The 17457-nt window shown below is 49.2% G+C and overlaps 6 protein-coding genes across 6 annotated transcripts; 2 read left to right on the top strand and 4 right to left on the bottom strand.

Moving 5' to 3' along the window:
- Window positions 1-91: 91 nt before the first annotated feature.
- On the bottom strand, window positions 92-4238 carry LOC120455970 (protein Flattop homolog). Its single transcript, XM_039642519.1, has 4 exons — window positions 4100-4238; window positions 1083-1219; window positions 707-1016; window positions 92-472 (listed from the first exon to the last, which is right to left on the bottom strand). Exons 1-4 carry the CDS (start codon window positions 4124-4126, stop codon window positions 197-199), a joined length of 750 nt encoding a protein of 249 aa, XP_039498453.1. The 5' UTR covers window positions 4127-4238; the 3' UTR covers window positions 92-196.
- Window positions 4239-4575: 337 nt separating this feature from the next.
- On the bottom strand, window positions 4576-6727 carry LOC120456133 (helix-loop-helix protein 1). The gene is made up of 2 exons (XM_039642761.1): window positions 6631-6727; window positions 4576-5791 (listed from the first exon to the last, which is right to left on the bottom strand). The coding sequence occupies exon 2, from the start codon at window positions 5723-5725 to the stop codon at window positions 5222-5224; it is 504 nt and encodes a 167-aa protein (XP_039498695.1). The 5' UTR covers window positions 5726-5791; window positions 6631-6727; the 3' UTR covers window positions 4576-5221.
- Window positions 6728-7198: 471 nt separating this feature from the next.
- Window positions 7199-7967, top strand: LOC120455366 (39S ribosomal protein L30, mitochondrial). The gene is made up of 2 exons (XM_039641472.2): window positions 7199-7414; window positions 7496-7967. The coding sequence occupies exons 1-2, from the start codon at window positions 7287-7289 to the stop codon at window positions 7908-7910; spliced, it is 543 nt and encodes a 180-aa protein (XP_039497406.1). The 5' UTR covers window positions 7199-7286; the 3' UTR covers window positions 7911-7967.
- On the bottom strand, window positions 7928-9148 carry LOC120455364 (torsin-like protein). Its single transcript, XM_039641471.2, has 2 exons — window positions 8871-9148; window positions 7928-8811 (listed from the first exon to the last, which is right to left on the bottom strand). The coding sequence occupies exons 1-2, from the start codon at window positions 9067-9069 to the stop codon at window positions 7982-7984; spliced, it is 1029 nt and encodes a 342-aa protein (XP_039497405.1). The 5' UTR covers window positions 9070-9148; the 3' UTR covers window positions 7928-7981.
- A 211-nt stretch (window positions 9149-9359) lies between these two features.
- LOC120455363 (nuclear cap-binding protein subunit 1) lies at window positions 9360-17105 on the top strand. The gene is made up of 7 exons (XM_039641470.2): window positions 9360-9682; window positions 9744-11082; window positions 11147-11250; window positions 15714-16202; window positions 16271-16395; window positions 16461-16649; window positions 16711-17105. Exons 1-7 carry the CDS (start codon window positions 9640-9642, stop codon window positions 16822-16824), a joined length of 2403 nt encoding a protein of 800 aa, XP_039497404.1. The 5' UTR covers window positions 9360-9639; the 3' UTR covers window positions 16825-17105.
- LOC120457289 lies at window positions 11259-13664 on the bottom strand. The gene is made up of 3 exons (XM_039644739.1): window positions 13623-13664; window positions 13283-13560; window positions 11259-13204 (listed from the first exon to the last, which is right to left on the bottom strand). Exons 1-3 carry the CDS (start codon window positions 13662-13664, stop codon window positions 11359-11361), a joined length of 2166 nt encoding a protein of 721 aa, XP_039500673.1. The 3' UTR covers window positions 11259-11358.
- Window positions 17106-17457: the final 352 nt, after the last annotated feature.

The following is a 17457-nucleotide window of genomic DNA, read 5'->3' as shown; positions in this document are numbered from 1 at the left end:
ATATATATTTTTAAGATATATGGTTAAAAGATATAATTTTAAGATATATGTTAATAATATATATGGTTATAAGATATATATTTATAAGATATATGCTATGAATTGTGCTGCCCTTTAAAATGTATTTTCTACTTTACTGATTTACATCGAATTAGATTTCTTGTTCTTTGGGTTTTGGGTTTCACAAAACAGAATGCTACGCATGGCCCTTGGCCGCCTTGCGCTCCTTCTCCTTGCCCTTATCCTTATCCTTCGCCTTATCCTTATCCTTGTCCTTGTTCTTGCCCGCCTCCTTGTCCTTGGGCTTGTCCTTCGGCTTCTCCGCCGCTGGACTCGGCTTGGTCAGCTCATTGGGATGCAGTGCAGCACGTCCTTTGGCAAAGGCGGTGATGGTGCGCTTGCGACGCCGCTTCTCGATGGCCACGCAGGCTGCCTGGATGGCCTTCGGCGGCATTCGCACGGTTTTCTCGCTCTACGGGTGCATTTAGAGGGGGAGGGAAAGGTGTGGGTGAAAGTGAAAATGAAAGTGAAAGTGAAAGTGCAGAATGCAGGGTGCAGTTTGAAAGTGCATAAAGTGCACCCAGGAAACAAATATGTATGCATCCATGTCTTAGTTGCAGATAACTCTATCAGAAAGCTGGGTGCACTTAGCTGGTGTTGATTGGTGACCCCGCTGGTGACCCCACTGGTTGGCCCACCCACTCACCACCACCTGGCACTTGGCCCGCTTGCAGCGCTCACTCCGTGCGCTCAGCTCCTTCAGCTGCTTGAGGCCCTCGCACTTCGTCTGGCACCGCTGGCGCATCCAGTGCGGATCGTCCCGGTGGCCCAAGGTCGTCCGCTGGTCGCAGGCCAGTGCCCTGCTGTTCTCCCGCTGGCAGCAGCACAGGTCACGCGGAAACCCGACGAACTTGTACCGCCCACTCAGGCAGGCATCGTAGTGGGCGCAAAAGGAGCGCGTTATCCGCCGCGGGAGTTCGTAGGTGCCGCGATATTGGCCAAATGAGTTGCCCTCCCTGCGGTAAAGGCAGTTTCAGTTTCAGTTTCAGTTTCAAGGAATAGCGAGGGATAGTTGGACTTACTTCTTCACGCCGGGCAGCAGGTGTCCGTTATTGGCGGCCACAATCTTGGCGTTCTTGAGCAGTCCACGTGGGCGGGGTGGCGAGAATCGCGGGTACTCCCAGTTGTTTAGCCGCTTCGACTGGAATCGCCCCTCGAACTGCAAGGAACAGAGAGATGGAGGAGGTGGAGCGGATGCAGCAGTGAGGATCTGGGCGGGATTAGCCAGGAGTCGATAGACACCTGTTAGGAAAAGGCACTCGCAGTCGCCCCTTCGAGTAATTCCCTTATTTATGGTCCCGGCGCAAACAAGGCAATTGATAATATAAAAAAAGGAAAAAAAGGAGGAAAGGGAAAATTGAAGCCCACCCCGCAGTCCGTGTCCAAAGGGCAAAGCCACCCTGTGCGATTGGATTGGAGGTGGGTGCAATTACACGGCGTAATCTCTACGCCGGAACATGTGTAGCAAGGCATTTGTCTAATGCCACTTAATGCCTTGTTTGTGTTTGCCTTTCGAAACTCAAAACTCTGCTAAAAAAGCGAAGCAACTGATCTCTTAAAGACCGGCTCATTTATCAGGAGGATTACCGCTAAGCGGGCACGGGAATACCGGAAACCCAGCAATATGCCTGCAATTGGTGGCAACTATTTGGCATAATTGAATGAGTATTACTAGTGAAATGGGTGTATAAACAATATGCTATCTATGCTAGTTCAGCAGCTCCAAGATGGATAATAGTTGAGATCCAAGATGTATAGTAGTTCAGCTCCAAGTGATATACAATAGTTAACCTCTAAGAGGTATACTAGTTCACTTCTAAGATGTTGACCACTAAGAGGTATATATACTAAGAGGTATACTTAGAGGTTCACTAAGAGGTTCATCCAGAGGTTCACTTAGAGGTTCATCAAAAGGTTCACTAAGAGGTTCATCCAGAGGTTCACTAAGAGGTCCACTAAGAGGTATACTAAGACGTATACTAAGAGGTATACTAAGAGGTATACTAAGAGGTATACTAAGAGCTATACTAAGAGCTATACTAAGAGCTATACTAAGAGCTATACTAAGAGCTATACTTAGAGCTATACTAAGAGGCATACTAGTTCACCTCCAAGTGTGGCTTCCACTTTGGAGGACTCAAGCCTCGGAAGTTTGGAAACTTGGAAGCTTGGAAGCTGCGTGGTCTTCCCACGCGTACGGATTTCAATTAAGGAATGCAAATGGACCTCCGCTGGTAACTCGATACGCGGAGCGCTCCGTTGTCACCACTTGATTGAGCCCTTGATCGATGGGTGGTGGTGTGGGTGGTGCAGTGGGTGTTCCACTGGGTGCTGACTTGGACCAGATGAGTGGATGACTGGATGAGTGGGTAAGTGGGTGTGGCGCACGTTCTTAACGCGTGGCTGTTGGTCCCCAGCATTACCGCATCGGCACTGTAATTAAATTTGCACGGCAATTACGCAATGTGGCAGAGTGGCAATGTGGCAATGTAGCAAGTACGCTCAAACAAATTGCGGCGTGAAAAATACAAATTGATTTTAAACTCAATTAGCAACAAAAGGAGCTTACAACACATGGCCCAGGCCCACATGAACGGTGTGGTATCTATGGTGCGCAACACAATAGATACAAAGATACAAAGATAGATAGATAGATAGATGGTATAGTGGGCACACCCCTTCGGATGAGGTGGTCACCCCTACACGGAAGGCGAAGCGATGATTTTGATGGCAACCCTCTGGGGTGCAATTTATCACATGGTGTCCTTGCACTCGCATCCGCAGGATTAGACAGTCAAAAAGCTAGCTGGCAAACACGTGCAAGGATATTTCGATGCGACGGTCTACCAGGCAATTGTAGATGGGGTTGGGCTGCCCTCGAAGGTACAATACTAGTATTCTACTTTTTTCACATTTATACTTTTGTATCTCGTATCTCCTGCCGCACTTGTATCCTTCGCTATCCTTTGTGTGAGTGTGTCCTGGTCGAGGCGACAAGCACTTAAGCTAATTTCACGCTCTGCCACCGACTGTCCTTTGGTCCAAATTGGCGTATCCTGTGGATTCTGCTCCTTCTCCTTTCTATCCTTTTGCAATTTCAATTTCCTTTGCCCAAATGGGTAAATCATTAACGCTGCGAATTGAGTCTCGAGTGGCGCTTTTCGAATATGCTTCTTTCGAAATTCCGTCAGCTCCGTCAGTTAACCGATTCCGTTGCGATTGTGTGTGTATATGGCGAATAGCTGTGGACTCCGAGCTGCAAACGAGTTGCGTGGCAAAGGTTCTGGTCCAAAGTAACCGTTACCAAGTAAATAAACTTTAACTGTCGCTATTTGCAAATGTGCAAAGGGGGGCGGTGGGCGGTGGCCGTTAGACGGAGGGGGCGTAACGAAAAAGAGGAGCAAACTGAAACGGTAACGGAGCGGTAACGAAGCGGTAACGGTTACGGTATGCGTGCGACACTCGAAAACAAGAAAGCGCCAAAACAAGCGACAAATTTCAACAAAAAAATAAACAACAAAGGAGCTAGAAAAGAAACAAAGAGTTTGAATTTCTAGCCAAGAAATATATATATAATATAAATATTATACTATATGTTATATATTATATAATATATATTATAGTAACTTTAAATGAGAAATATGAAATAAAATCTAGAAGAACTTATTAAACCGAAACAAGCAGTGCAATTTAAGCCAACTTCCTTGTCGCCTGGCCTTTGTTTTTGTTTACCGACGAGCGTACACCCACAGCCACACGAATAGCACCACCCACACAGGCACAAACCGACTGTCGACTGTCGGAATGCAGGAGTGCTTTTCTCACAGGATAGAAAAGGATAACGCGCTGGCAGCAAGTTGGTTGCCATTGCCACGTTTGTTTGTTGTTATTATTGCGAAAAAATATATATACATTTATATTTATATATAGTAGTAACGATAGTAACGAAATTAGGCCGTTATTTATGGATATTGAAAACAGCCTCCCAAAAAAAACAAAATAGTGGGTGCTTCCTTTTCACTTCTTTTTCTTGGCTCACCTGCTGTGCGCTGAAACTAAGGGCCATTTTCAATTTTGCCGAAAAGTCCAAATTTTTTTGTTTTTACTCTGTTGATAAAAAGGTCGATTTAATTTCTGATAATTGAAGCAGAGGCTGCTCTGCTTCTGCTCTGTATAAGTGGGCGGGGCTTGGCGCAGGGGACACGCCCGCTTTTGTGGATACACGTGGTTTTCGAGGGGGTGTGGCACGGGTGGGGCTCGGGTTAGCATCTGGCTTTTCCGAGCAAAGCGCTCAGACAAATGGAAAACTCGGTCACAGCAGCTGAGGTCACACATAAATTCGTGTGGGAGTTTCAAGTTTCGAGTTGCGAAGAGAAGAGGAAAAACACAAGCTTTTCATTGCGATTACTATGAATATTTTATATATATTTATATATATATATATTTATATATTTATATATATTTAGCGTTTGAGTATAAACAAATATCACGACTTAAGGGCTAGACAAAAAAAAACGTATCTTAGTTTCTTAATTATTTAGTTTCTTAGTTTTTTGGTTATAACCCTTGGTCAAGGTTTTCTTTTGCGGGTTAAGCACTGCTTTCCCATCAATCTAATTGTACATATGTACTATTGAAAATCTCTAGACTTAGTTAGTTACTAGTGTTAGCATTCGGTTAGGCTTTCTTATATGCGATATTTCTAGAAACTATAGTGCGAATTGGTGATTGTGCACAATGAACTTTAGGTAGTTCACCAACTATTCAACATCTATTCATCATCTATTCACCAACTTTGGCTAATAGTTTCACACCTTACATTTCATATATTTCGCGTGAATGGTGAAGTAGTTTAACCTTAGGTTAAATTGTGACCCAAGCCGAAAACCAAGCAAAAATCACCAAAAATAACATAAAAGTGCATCTAACATTTAACCAAAGGTTAGCACATCAGCCAAGTCCATCGAACACTAAGGTTGGTGACTCCTTGAGTGACTCTATCCAATGATCTGGTTTGCACATCGCCGAGTTTGCCGCCGGCCTTTCCACGCCACGCCTCCTGCTGAATCCGATTGCCACGCTCCCACGCCTACGGGGGGGCGAAGAAGTTGGCCTCGTTGAAGAGGCAGCTGGTGGCGAAGCTGGAGACGCCGGCGCTGTCTCAGGGCGTCTCCAGCACGTGATTCAGATAAGCAATGTAGCAGATGGCCAGCTTGAGGATCTCGATCTTGGACAGCTTCTTGTCCGGCGGCAGTGTGGGCAACAGCTTGCGCAGCTCGGCAAACGACACATTGAAGGCCTCCACCCGAATCCGCTCCCTCGTCGCATGCGCCGTCCGGTACTTGAGTGTGGCGCGCCGGCGACGACGTCGCTCCTCCCGCGACAGACCCACCAATTCCGAGGGATCCAGGTGGGCGATGGGCGTGGTCCGGCGTCGTGGCGCCGGCGTGGGCGGGGGTGGTGGTGCCGGTTGGGCGGCCGTCTCGCAGGCCATGCGCGCCTGGAAACGCTTATCGATGTCCAGCGTCGTGCTGGCCGCGTAATCCTCGTTGACCAGATGCGGATTGTTCGGCCCAACCATCTCGTCCTCGTCGGCCAGGTAGTAGCGGCTCAGCGAAATGCTCTGCGGCGGACCCGCCGCCATGTGGCTCATGTCGTAAACCATCTTCTATAGCTATGTGGCTATGTGGCTATGTGCACCTCCGATTGCCTGATTGCCTGCTCCTGAGTGCTGCAAATGGACATGGGGTCAGAGGTTAGGCTATGTTTGCAACTGAAGCATTGAACTCGGTTTAAGGTTAGGATGTCCTGAAGCTATAGTAGTGTATCCTTTAAGATGAAACCCCTGCCATGCGAACAGCAAAGAAATCATAACCCTTGCAGTCGAAAGTCCTCAAATCAAATAATTCGCCACTCGCATTATTTATGCTTCATTTGTGGACATTTGTGATGAAGGGTGTGCGAGTGTGTGCGTGTGTCGTCCTTTCCGAAGGACACACCCCTTTCGGTGCGCACTGTTTGGGTTTGCTATTATTTTCATTTATTTTTATTGTACTTATTCAGCTTATTGTACATATTATGGGTGCATTGTGCGTATTGTTTATTCGCAACATATTTTCACACCTACACAAATAGCTGAACAATCGGCACGTTTATTTGCCCGCGGGAGTTGGCAAACCTCACAGATTCTAACCCCTCAACGTGTCCACCCTTTTGGTATTCCTGCGGTTTACGTATGATTTTATATCTATTGATTTAATGGGATTTTCTCTTTTTTTTTTACTCGTCTGAAAAGTCACACGAATTGCATCAAGTCGCAGACGTGACTATTGATCCCTGGGGAAGATGGAAATCTGATCTGGTTTCAAGAACTTTTCATTGCGGGTGTAACGCAAATTCCCTGAAGACTAAGGAACTTACTTGTACTTATGTCAAGTGCACATGGTCAAGATAGGTAATTAGCAAATTGGTGGCTAAGTGAGACTCAATACAACTAGTTGTATCTTTAACTTGATTTTGTTTCACTTCAGTGTCCTTGCTCACAACTTTTGTTGTGTAACCTAAACTTACAGCAGTCACAGGTGCAGAGTAATCCTAGATCCTTGAGATGACTGAAAGATATCCTTGCTTGCCACTGGATGCGAATGCTCACCGGTTGCATGCGAACATGGAACTGACTTCCGGTCAGGAAGCTGCAGCCTCCTTTATAACCGAAATCGGAAACCACCCCATTTCGTAGGAAAGCAGCCAATGCCAAGTTAACCACCCTCGTGGATGAGCGCCAATTGTAGTGGACAAAATGGCGGAGCGTTTGCCATAAGACCGCCCCTTTCGCGAAGTGGACATCATCCCCTGGATGCTGTGTTTTCCGATGAGCAATGAACTGAAAGAGAACTATTTATATTTTCTCAGTAAATACCGGAAATAAGTTAATAAGCAACGAAAATGTATAATCATGGTTTTACGAAAGTTTTCAGTAGTTTCCATTTTTAAATGATAAATTAAATCTTTTAACTTTGCGCCTTTGGATTTGAATCGTAACGGTTAACATCAAGCGGTTAACATTCTGTTTCTGTTTCTCCTAACAGCAGTGTCCATGCTGCCTATCGATAGGTGACTAGCTAAGCAGATGGTCTGTGTGATCGTTATCGGCAGGGCAACATCAATTATTTCATAAGCGTTTTGCATTTTATTTACTCGGTAAAAAGTAAAAATAATAAATTAAGATGAACCTGGGAAGATTGCTGAATCCACTGAGGAGCAGCACATGGTCAGTGCGCAACTATGGCAAGCACAACAAGAAGTTCCTCTACAAAAATGGCCAGCAATTCGAGGGAATCACCTACTATCCCAGGTGCGTACTCACATCAACGGGAGAAAAGCACAAAAAACGCAGCATTTCTTAATGTCTACACGGCTCTTCTATACGGTTCAGGACTCCCAATCACCAGGATCCACCTGTGGAGCCGGCGAAACTTTTCCGGGTGCAGCGCATCAAGCCGGTGAAGGGCAATCCCTACTGGGAGAAGCGAATCCTCAAGGATCTGGGCCTGGACGGAAAGCAGAGCGACTTTACCGTGGTCAAAAACATACCGGAGAACAATGCCCGCCTGTGGAAGATCAAGCACCTGGTCAAGGTTACGCCGGTCACATTTCCCTACGGAGAGCCCACTGCCCAGGATGTCCGGCATACGATACTCAAGGAGAACGGTGAGTGCCTGGTAACCAAGGACCTGGGACCCATCGATACCCGCCTGGCGGCTCGCCAGGATTACGACGAGCAGCCCAAGCGTCTGGACACCGATCTTCTGCGCAAAGATGCCCGCCTCAAGTGGCTCAATCCCTGGTAGTTGATTATTGTTCAATTTTTTTCCCGAAAAAATATAGTTTATTAATATAAAATGCAACTTTAAGCACGCATTCAGTTGATGGCCATTGAAACCTTCTTCTCCAGCGTCTTGCAACCCGAAATGGCAAACAAGCTGTGCGTGCGATCGTAACTAATCGAGTTGCTAATGATATCCTCGATGATTTCCTGGCTGTCAGGTCGCTTTGGGTTGCGATTCCACCTAACGAACTCCGCCTCGAGGCACTTGATCACGTGCCCTTTCTCCATCGGAAGGAACGGAATGTAATGATCAATAACGTGGGACTCGATCATTGTGGTCTTCTGCAGACCGCCATCCATGTTGTAGGCGGCCCTCCTCAACAGGGGCTCAAAGTCACTCAGCCGCGTCTCCTCCCGCAGCATACCATTCTTCATCACAGTGCCCAGATGACCGGCTATGTGGCTGCCCGCCGTGTTCGAGAGGAAGATAAAGATGGCCTTTGTGTTATCCGTGCCATCGACGAAGGCATTGTAGTCCATCAGCGAGGTGAGCATATCGAAGACACCGCTGGGCATCTTATCCACCTCATCGAAGATGAACAAAGATCTCGGGCAGCTACGCAAGCTGTTGCGCACCTCCGAATTGATTCTCATCTTGTAGAAGCTCAATAGACCCGCGTTGGGAAAGTCCGCCTGTCCCAGATACTTGGTCACATAGCTCGACTTGGAGCCCTGCAAATACAGGGCATCCGCTATCTGCTCCGCCACGAAGTTCTTGCCCGTACCGGGCTGTCCGTGAAAGCTGATGACCAGCGGCTTCCGGGACTTGCTGCCCGCAGCGATGTGCGCCTTCAGTGCCGGGATGACGTGCTGCTTCACAATGTGCTGGCCAAAGAGTGTGTCATCCAGCGATCTTTTCAATTCTGTAATGACCGCATCGGTGTCTTTGGTGTTTAGAAATCTTCCACTACCTTCCACTCACCATCTATCCTTGCCGGAATACTCCGATCGTCGCAGCACTCGGAAAACTTGCAATATGTATGTTCCTTAAAGTACGTCCCGAGACCCAGTGCGCCGAGGCCAATGGCCCCCATGGTCAGGGGCTCCAGCGACTGCAGGGGATGCGGCAGAATCACCAGCAGGCTAAGGCACAGCGGCAATACGGATACGAAGTTCATCATTGCGGTGCGCGGAATGTTCTGAGTTGTAGCGATAGGTGGAAGACAACACCTTCATTGCCCCGGCTTCTATCGATAGTTTTACGAGCGGCGTTTAACAGCGCTGGCTGTCGTTGATTTTAAAATTATTTTACTTCTGGGTGACATACACTACATGTTGATTTATTAGCACATTGGATAGATCACGATAATCACAAGTAGAATTGCATATTAATGCACAGAAACGGTTACACAAGCGCCTTTTCAATCCGTTGACGCTGTTATCGATATGCACCGCAATCGATGGCGGCACATCACTAGTTCTTAGGCCAAAAAAAAAAAAAGCATCGCATCGCGTTTTTTTGTGAAAAATTGTGACAACGCTGTTTCGAAAGTTGGCACGTTAATTGACGCTCGCAGTGGAAGAGTAGGCGCACCGGCAAGGCTTACCAGTCAACCGAATCCTGTCCAGGATCCCCGCAAAAGTCCAGCTCAAGAGGTGTCCCAGCACCAGCGTGCTTTTGTGTGTGCCGGTGGCCAAGGAGCAACGCTGTTCGGTGTTTTTTCGGAAATTCACACGAAATCCAGGGGAAGATGAGTCGCAGGAGGGCTCACGACACGGAGGACGAGGGCTATGGTAAGTGGGCATATATGCAATCATATACGCGGCGGAGTTCTAAAGATCACCCACCTTGCAGATCACCGGCGCAACAAGCGTAGACGTGTGTCGGAGAACCAGGAGATCGAGGATCGTCTGGAGTCGCTGATACTGCGGGTGGGCGAGCGGAGCACCTCATCGGTGGAATCGAACCTGGAGGGACTCGTCTCCGTTCTGGAGGCCGATCTGGGCACATTTCGCCTAAAGATCCTGCGCATCCTGTCCGACTGCGCCGTGCGAATGCCAGAGAAGTGCACCGTTTACACCACCTTGGTGGGCCTGCTCAATGCCAAGAACTACAAGTTTGGCGGCGAGTTCGTCGATCACATGGTGAAGACGTTCAAGGAGTCCCTCAAGCTGTGCCGCTGGGATGCCGCCCGCTACTCGCTGCGCTTCCTGGCCGACCTGGTCAATTGCCACGTCATCTCGGCAACCAGTCTGCTCCAACTGCTGGACACCATGATCGATGTATCCAACGAGGATACAGTGCCCCAGGTGCGTCGCGATTGGTTCGTCTTTGCCGTGCTCTCCACGCTGCCCTGGGTGGGTCGTGATCTCTACGAGAAGAAGGAGTCTGCCCTGGAGTCGCTGTTGCTTAGGATCGAGGTCTATCTAAACAAACGCTCCAAGAAGCACCACAATGCGCTGCGGGTTTGGTCCTCGGACGCGCCGCATCCGCAGGAGGAGTACTTGGACTGTCTGTGGGCGCAGATACGCAAGTTGCGGCAGGACAATTGGGCAGAAAAGCATATACCACGACCCTACCTCGTCTTCGATTCGATACTGTGCGAGGCACTGCAGCACAATCTGCCAGCGATTGTGCCGCCGCCGCATCACGACAACTTTGAGTATCCCATGCCCTGGGTGGTGTACCGCATGTTCGACTACACCGACTGCCCCGATGGACCCAATTTACCGGGCGCCCACTCCATAGAGCGGTTCTTGATTGAGGAGCATCTGCATCATATCATTGAAACATACCATCACGAGCGAAAGGACTGCGCTGCCCAGCTGCTCAGCTTTCCGTTCAAGCACAAGATCCCGCTGGAGTACTGCATCGTCGAGGTGATCTTCGCCGAGCTCTTCCACATGCCCACGCCGCGCTACCTGGACATCTGCTACGGCTCCATTCTGATAGAACTCTGCAAACTGCAGCCGGCCACACTGCCCCAGGTTCTGGCCCAGGCCACCGAGATCCTTTTCATGCGCATCGACTCGATGAACACGTCCTGTTTCGATCGGTTCGTCAATTGGTTCTCCTATCACCTGAGCAACTTCAAGTTCACATGGTCGTGGGACGAGTGGGACAGCTGCCTGCTCCTCGACGGCGAGCATCCGCGTCCGAAATTCATCCAGGAGGTGCTCCAGAAGTGCCTACGGTTGGCTATACTCCCATCTCTATACAATCCATTGATTTTAATAAACGTTTTCTTGTTTCGACAGCCTTTCGTATCATCAGCGCATCACGGAAATGATGCCAACGACGTACGCCAAGTTGATTCCCTTGACGCCCGTGCCCAACTACAAGTACGCCAACGAGGAGGCAGGTGAGTCTGTGGCCCCTTGCCTTACGGATTACATGCCTTTATTGTGGGATTAAGTCTGCTTACGACTAGGCTTACGTGTAGGATAATTAGGATTTTAGGGTAGGGAAGTTAAGTATTAAGCACTGGCTTCACCTCGTTCTCATCGTCGTCCACAATGATGGGTATCTCCTCGCCGTTCTCGCCCACCTTGATGCTCACGGATCGGCTGACCGATTTCTGGGTGAGCACCTCCACCACTTCCTTGGATGGTGCCGGCAGCAGGAGTGGCGCCATTGGAACACGCGTGGATGCAGCGGTTGTGGACGGCGGCGTTTGTGTGCTGGAAGTTGTGGTGGTAGTGGGTGAAGTGGGGGATGAAGTGGTGCTAACGAAGGCTTCGTGGCGATGACTGCTCTTAGCCTTGCTGTCCTGCTCCCTTCGCCGCTTGGCCCACTTGCTCAGCGGTGGTTGCGTGCTCGTGGATGTAGTGGTTGTGGTGGATCGTCCAGCTGTTATCTTTGGCGTGGTGCGATACCTGCTGATGGAGCGCAGTGGACTAAAGTGCGTGGAGGTGGACACAAAGCTGGCACTCGTGGTGGGAATCTCTCGTGGTGTCGTCGATCTCTCCGTCCTCGCCGTCTCAGTGGTTGTGCTGGTTGCTGCTGCAGTGGTGGTCAGCTTCGGTTGCTCCAAACTGACCGAAACTGGCCGCTGTTCCCCTCGCTTTTGGTCCCCGTCCTGCACTTCGACTGGCGGTGTCTTCTCGGTTTCCTCCTCCTGCGGCAGCACATCGATGGGATTCTGATGCACATATAGGGGATCTGGCTCGGAGTAGCGATAGACGGATTCCTCCAGTGGTTCGCTCTGCACAAACGACTTGTCCTCATCGCCAGCACTGCCGCCCGCATAGATGAGCAATGGTGGCAGTTTGGCGGTTTGATACTTGGACGCCTGTCCATAGATTTGTGGTGTGCGCAGCAGTAAATCCTGCTCTTGTTCCTCCAGCGACTCCGACGAACCCGAATTGGAGCTGGGAAACTGCACCGTCTGTTGCTGGGGATACAAGTTTGGCGGTGTGGTCGGTTCGGGCGGCGAGGAGCTGGGCAAGCGATAGCCCAACTCCGGATGCAGCTGGGCAGCACCGGCACCGGGTGCCACATAGAAATGGTGATGGAAATGATGGGTTACGCCGCCCGAAATGGCGCCCAATTCACCCGGAGTCGCAGCATTGCCCAGTTCACCGCTGGGGCTGGGGAATCTTTCCAATTCCGGATGAGGGCCAAATTTCGGCGCAGCCGGGTAGCTGGGACGAAAGGTGGTGGGTACCACATAGTTGGGTCGCAGTCCCAGATTGAGCAGTCCCGGAAATAGCTCGATCTTCGGACTGCCTGGCGCCACTGCTACGGCGCCCTTTAAATACTCACCGATGTTGAGTTTGGGCGGCGGCGGCGGAGCTGGCTGAAAGATGCCGTGCACAAAGGTGGCCTGCGACTGCTCCGCAGCAGCACCACCTCCAGCGCCATATCGCTGCCTATCCTGGCGCCGCTGGGCCTGGAAGTCCTGGTCCTGGTGTGCCAAACGCCCGAAGCTGCGCGGATAGTCGGACTCCTTTTGGATGTAGCTCATCGGGTGTGGGTGGTGATGATAGTTGTGCTCCAGCGGCGTCACACTGAACTTCAGCTCGTAGTGGTAGTGACGCCCCGTGTCCCCGTCCCGATGACGGATGCGCTGCACCTGCCACAAGGCTCGTCGCTGCTTGCCACTGGCGCTGGGGCATTGGAGTTGGAAACACGTGCCGCCCTCGAGGAAGCGATAGGATGCGTTTCCCGGTCCTGGAAGCTGCTCCAAGTATCCCTTGGCCAGGGTCATGATGTCGCCGAAGCGCGCGGACGGCGCTCCGCCCAATGCAGCTCCAATCTGGTCATCCGCCGGCACATATGGAGTCTGCAGGAAGTCGTGATACTCATGCAGCTGGCTGCGCGAGCATCAACATGGCAACTTAACCAACGGCGCACAAAGTATTTAATCATCGGAGCCAAGCTGGCCAGCCTACCTGAGATTTCCGGCTGCTGCGCCCACGGCCGCATCCGTGAAGAGGGTCACGTATGTGACATGTTTCAGGGTGCGCTCCCAAGGACGCGTCGACGAGCTGCGTCGCTGGCTGAGCACTCGCTCCTCCGCCGGCTCCTCGTAGAAGATGCGCTTGCCGCTCAGCTGGTGTCCCTGCTTCGGCGTCAGCAGGAGATCGCGTCCTGCACCCACAATGGCACAACCCAAGGGCAGCTGCACACGGAAAGAGGATATAACTTTCAATCGAAACAAAAAACTTGTTCACATCGTTTGAAAACTAAGAACACATCGCGTTCACTGGTCCCCGCTTTCGCTTAACTTACGATTGCCATGGGAACAGCCAGTAGCCAGCACAGATTCCTCATTGTCTGGCCAAGCACAAGCACATCAAAATCAGAAATATATATATATATATATATGTTCACAAAACAAAAAAAGTAAGCAAACGAATGCGGCAGCGAATTTGCAAGATGCGTTTGAAGTGCGCGCGCGCGAAGAAGCGACTGAAACGCGTCCGCCAGTTGCGCTCGCTAATAATCGACGTTGGCGTCTGGAGCTGTAGAGCTTGTGTAGCTTCGCTGGCTTTGGTAGCTTCTGTGGCCATCAGCCAGCTCCATCCATCTATGCTGCTTTCGTTGGGGCAGCCAAGCGATGCGTTGCCACCGCCGCCGCCGGGGGCTCTTTGCGCAATCTAATGCCACACACACATGTACATGTGAGTGTTATGTGTGTTACCTTTTTTTTTTTGTTTTTCTTGGGATTTTTGCATAGCTTAGTGCCGAGAAGTTGGATTCGCAGCTGGAGTCGTTTATGCAACACCCTTTTTGGTGGCAGGGCGAACCGCTGGCATCAAAGACATGTGTGTGTGCGGATGTGGAGCACTGCTGAATACCCTGCTAAACCATGTGGATGTGGAGCACTGCTGAATACCCTGCTAAACAATGATTCTCCTTAAACAAAAAATAGTTTCTTACAGAACTTTATTACCAATTAGTGTGGCTAAAAATGGTGCATTGATATTCGAATAGGGTATACGCAGTGCGTCACTACACTGCCTTGGATATGGATTGTTGTGGGCTTCTTGATTGTGATTTCATTTTGGCTATAGCCTCCATTTAAGCCCAAACTCTGCCTTAGATTTTCATTGAGATATGAGTTCGCTGGTTCGCTTGGCTGGAGTTTCCCTTTCAACGATGCCTCCACCTCCACCTCCTCCTCCGCTTGGAATAGCTCGTTCTGGTGGCCCCTCTGGCTCTGGTTCCGAATGGCAATTTCACCTTGCCGGAGTTCTTCGTCTTTCCTGTCACGGATGCAGACGCCAGATGACCCACTGGATAAGGCGAACCTAAACAAACCCATCTCAACATTGAACTCTAACCGAGTGCACGAGAGTACAACGCCCATTGATACGCTCAATTTGAGCTGGAAATCAAATTCCCGTGAAAGCATCTTTAATTCTGGATATTAAGTGATGTTGACTGTCATTCGAAGGCGATGGAATGGATAGTCTAGTTGGGTTGTTGGTTTTGCGGTAGGCAGTCATTTGTTGTTATTATCCAAAATAGCAGCCAAAATGTGCGACTTTTTCCACTGCCAGCTAAACAAAAAGCGCCGCATGATCTTGACACAAGCGAAACTCCCAAACCATTGACATTGTCTACAGAGCGTTGGCCAAACTCTTTTGAGCCCAAGTTGCAAGTGGAAGCTATGAACTGCAGTTGGGTGTTGCCGTTTGTCCATGTCCTAGTGTGCCATTTCAGTTTGTTTCCATGCCCATCAGCAAGTTGCCAGCCATAAGTGAACAATGAATTGCCCATTTGCCAATACATTGGCTTGCCAAACGGCCGCATAATTAGCTGCTCCATTCCACGACTGGGAACCCAGTCCCAATCCCAACCAATCTCCACTTTGACATAATTGCCGCAAGTGCCAATAAACTGCATGTAGTCGGGGGAGAGCTGGCGGGGATCTGGCCGAGCTGGAGCACAACCATCATTAGTAACGCACCACGCCGAGCTTGGCTGTGCAGATGTGTGTGGATGTGTAGATGTGGAGTGGTGCCGCTTGGTTCCACGCCATGAACCACATAACCAAGCAATGAAATGCGAATTGCAACGAAAGTGTCACCTAACTAGGAACAACGGCAATCGCATTTGCCAGCAAGTCTAGCGATTAGCAAGTACCTATTGAAGTAAGCCAATTGCACAAAATTGAATTAGAAGAGGATGGCAGATAGCAAAGTATAAATATGTTTATAGTTCCTGATGTCTTATGTCTTATATATAAGCCTCATGGGCAAGCCAACATGCCCCAAAAATCGAGGGGATCCAGGGCATGTAAACAAATTATCTCAATCATTTCCTTACACAAAAAAACTCGCTGTCTTTCGCCCCCTTTCGCCAAAAAAAAAACAGCCAACCTGCCGGGAACAACGGTGGCCCATCAACTGGTGGTGGCCATTCGGCAGAAGTGCACGCCCGAGGAGGTGGTCAACATCCTGAAGGACATACCGAGCAGTGGCTACAGCGGCGAGGAGATGTCCGACGGCAGCTTCAATGCGCTGAAGATCGATGTGTTTGTGCAGACGCTGCTGAATTTGGGGTCGAAGTCGTTTTCGCACAGCTTCGCGGCCATCTCCAAGTTCCATTCGGTATTCCGCGCTTTGGCCGAAACGGAGGAGGCGCAGATCTGTATACTGCACAACATCTACGAGCTGTGGTCTTCGCACCAGCAGATGATGGTGGTGCTGATCGATAAGCTGCTCAAGCTGCAGATCGTCGACTGCTCGGCGGTGGCCACGTGGATCTTCTCCAAGGAGATGACCGGCGAGTTCACGAAAATGTATCTCTGGGAAATACTCCATCTGACGATCAAGAAGATGAACAAGCACGTGATCAAGCTGAGTGAGTTCTCAAAGTTTCTAATTCGCTTTGTAAGATATTTGAGCCAACTGGGGTAATTTCCATTTTAGATTCCGAATTGAGCGAGGCGAAGGACAAACTGGCGAAGGCGGACTCGTCGTCCAGCGATTCGGAGGATGATTCCTCGCACAAGCGAAAGAAGCCCATCACACACGCTGACAAGCCATCCGAGGAGGTGAGTCCACTCATTAAACTCGCAAATGAACGATAATTTATCAATTTATTCATCATCATTTCCAGGTGGTTGAGCGCATGGAGGAGAAACTGGAGGCGGCAAATGTGAACCAGAAGCGTTTGTTCCTCATCGTCTTCCAGAGATTCATCATGATTCTCTCCGAGCATCTGCTGCGCTCCGATACGGACGGCCGTGATCCGGACACGGACTGGTATCGCTGGACAATCGGACGACTGCAGCAGGTCTTCCTTATGGTAGGTGATTCAATTCCTAACTCTAGGAACGTTACTTATTTCTGCAATTCCATTCCAACAGCATCATGAGCAAGTTCAGAAGTACAGCAGCACATTGGAGACGCTGCTCTTCACATCCGACCTGGACACACACATCTTGGAGGTGTTCCAACAGTTTGTGGCGCTGCGTGCCTAAGGAAGTACGAGTCCAGCCTCACCAACCCATTTTTTCCCACCCTTTTATACCGATTATGATGGATTTGAGTTTGTAAAGTTCGCTAATGATGATGATTAGACCGAACTGTAGGCATATGATTTCGCGTATCCGCATCCCCATACACATACGACAAACACACACTGGATTAGAGATAATTTTTTTAATTTTTGTAAACGACGCGAAAAGTTAACAACAAGAATGAGAAAAGCTCAGACAAATAAAGTCGAATAGGGAGTTTCTTTTTAAGGATAAAGACCAAATTCGTGTTCAAATGTGACTTCTTTTTAGCCAAGCTAGGACGAAAAGTCCTTTGAACATTCCAATCCCAATTTTCCGCCCAAAAAATTCAGTTTTCTGTTCATAACAATGCATGTAGTGGTCCTAGAATGGAATGCCATACATCGTTGAATTCGTCATGAAATTTCCAACAAAGTGGCATTTCAGTCTAAAAATGTAAAATTTTGACGATTTTCCGCAAAAATGATGATGTTACCCCAAAATTGCAAAAATTGGCAAAAAATTTTTTTTGTTAAAATCAGTAAAGTAGTGATTAGGATAGCTAGAATTGTTAATTAGCTGCATAAAAAAGTCAGTTTTTCAGTTCTGGGTTAA

This window comes from Drosophila santomea, chromosome X (genome assembly GCF_016746245.2).
Source record: "Drosophila santomea strain STO CAGO 1482 chromosome X, Prin_Dsan_1.1, whole genome shotgun sequence".
Taxonomy (NCBI): Eukaryota; Metazoa; Arthropoda; class Insecta; order Diptera; family Drosophilidae; genus Drosophila; species Drosophila santomea.
The sequence above is the reverse complement of the archived record's forward strand: the minus strand, read 5'-3'. Positions and strand labels throughout refer to the sequence as shown.

Bases quoted from the DNA above. Each gene is read 5' to 3' on its own strand.
- LOC120455366 (XM_039641472.2), top strand. From the start codon at position 7,287: ATGAACCTGGGAAGATTGCTGAATCCACTGAGGAGCAGCACATGGTCA. The intron at 7,415-7,495 runs GTGCGTACTCAC...TATACGGTTCAG, and splicing joins GGAATCACCTACTATCCCAG to GACTCCCAATCACCAGGATC.
- LOC120457289 (XM_039644739.1), bottom strand. From the start codon at position 13,664: ATGAGGAATCTGTGCTGGCTACTGGCTGTTCCCATGGCAATC. The intron at 13,561-13,622 runs GTAAGTTAAGCG...CAAACGATGTGA, and splicing joins TGGCTGTTCCCATGGCAATC to ACAAGTTTTTTGTTTCGATT. The intron at 13,205-13,282 runs GTAGGCTGGCCA...ATGCTCGCGCAG, and splicing joins GCAGCAGCCGGAAATCTCAG to CCAGCTGCATGAGTATCACG.
- LOC120456133 (XM_039642761.1), bottom strand. From the start codon at position 5,725: ATGGTTTACGACATGAGCCACATGGCGGCGGGTCCGCCGCAGAGCATT.
- LOC120455364 (XM_039641471.2), bottom strand. From the start codon at position 9,069: ATGATGAACTTCGTATCCGTATTGCCGCTGTGCCTTAGCCTGCTGGTG. The intron at 8,812-8,870 runs GTGAGTGGAAGG...CGGTCATTACAG, and splicing joins TATTCCGGCAAGGATAGATG to AATTGAAAAGATCGCTGGAT.
- LOC120455970 (XM_039642519.1), bottom strand. From the start codon at position 4,126: ATGGCCCTTAGTTTCAGCGCACAGCAG. The intron at 1,220-4,099 runs GTGAGCCAAGAA...TGTTCCTTGCAG, and splicing joins TTAGTTTCAGCGCACAGCAG to TTCGAGGGGCGATTCCAGTC. The intron at 473-706 runs GTGAGTGGGTGG...ATGCACCCGTAG, and splicing joins GGGCCAAGTGCCAGGTGGTG to AGCGAGAAAACCGTGCGAAT.
- LOC120455363 (XM_039641470.2), top strand. From the start codon at position 9,640: ATGAGTCGCAGGAGGGCTCACGACACGGAGGACGAGGGCTATG. The intron at 16,203-16,270 runs GTGAGTTCTCAA...TTTCCATTTTAG, and splicing joins CAAGCACGTGATCAAGCTGA to ATTCCGAATTGAGCGAGGCG. The intron at 16,396-16,460 runs GTGAGTCCACTC...CATCATTTCCAG, and splicing joins CTGACAAGCCATCCGAGGAG to GTGGTTGAGCGCATGGAGGA.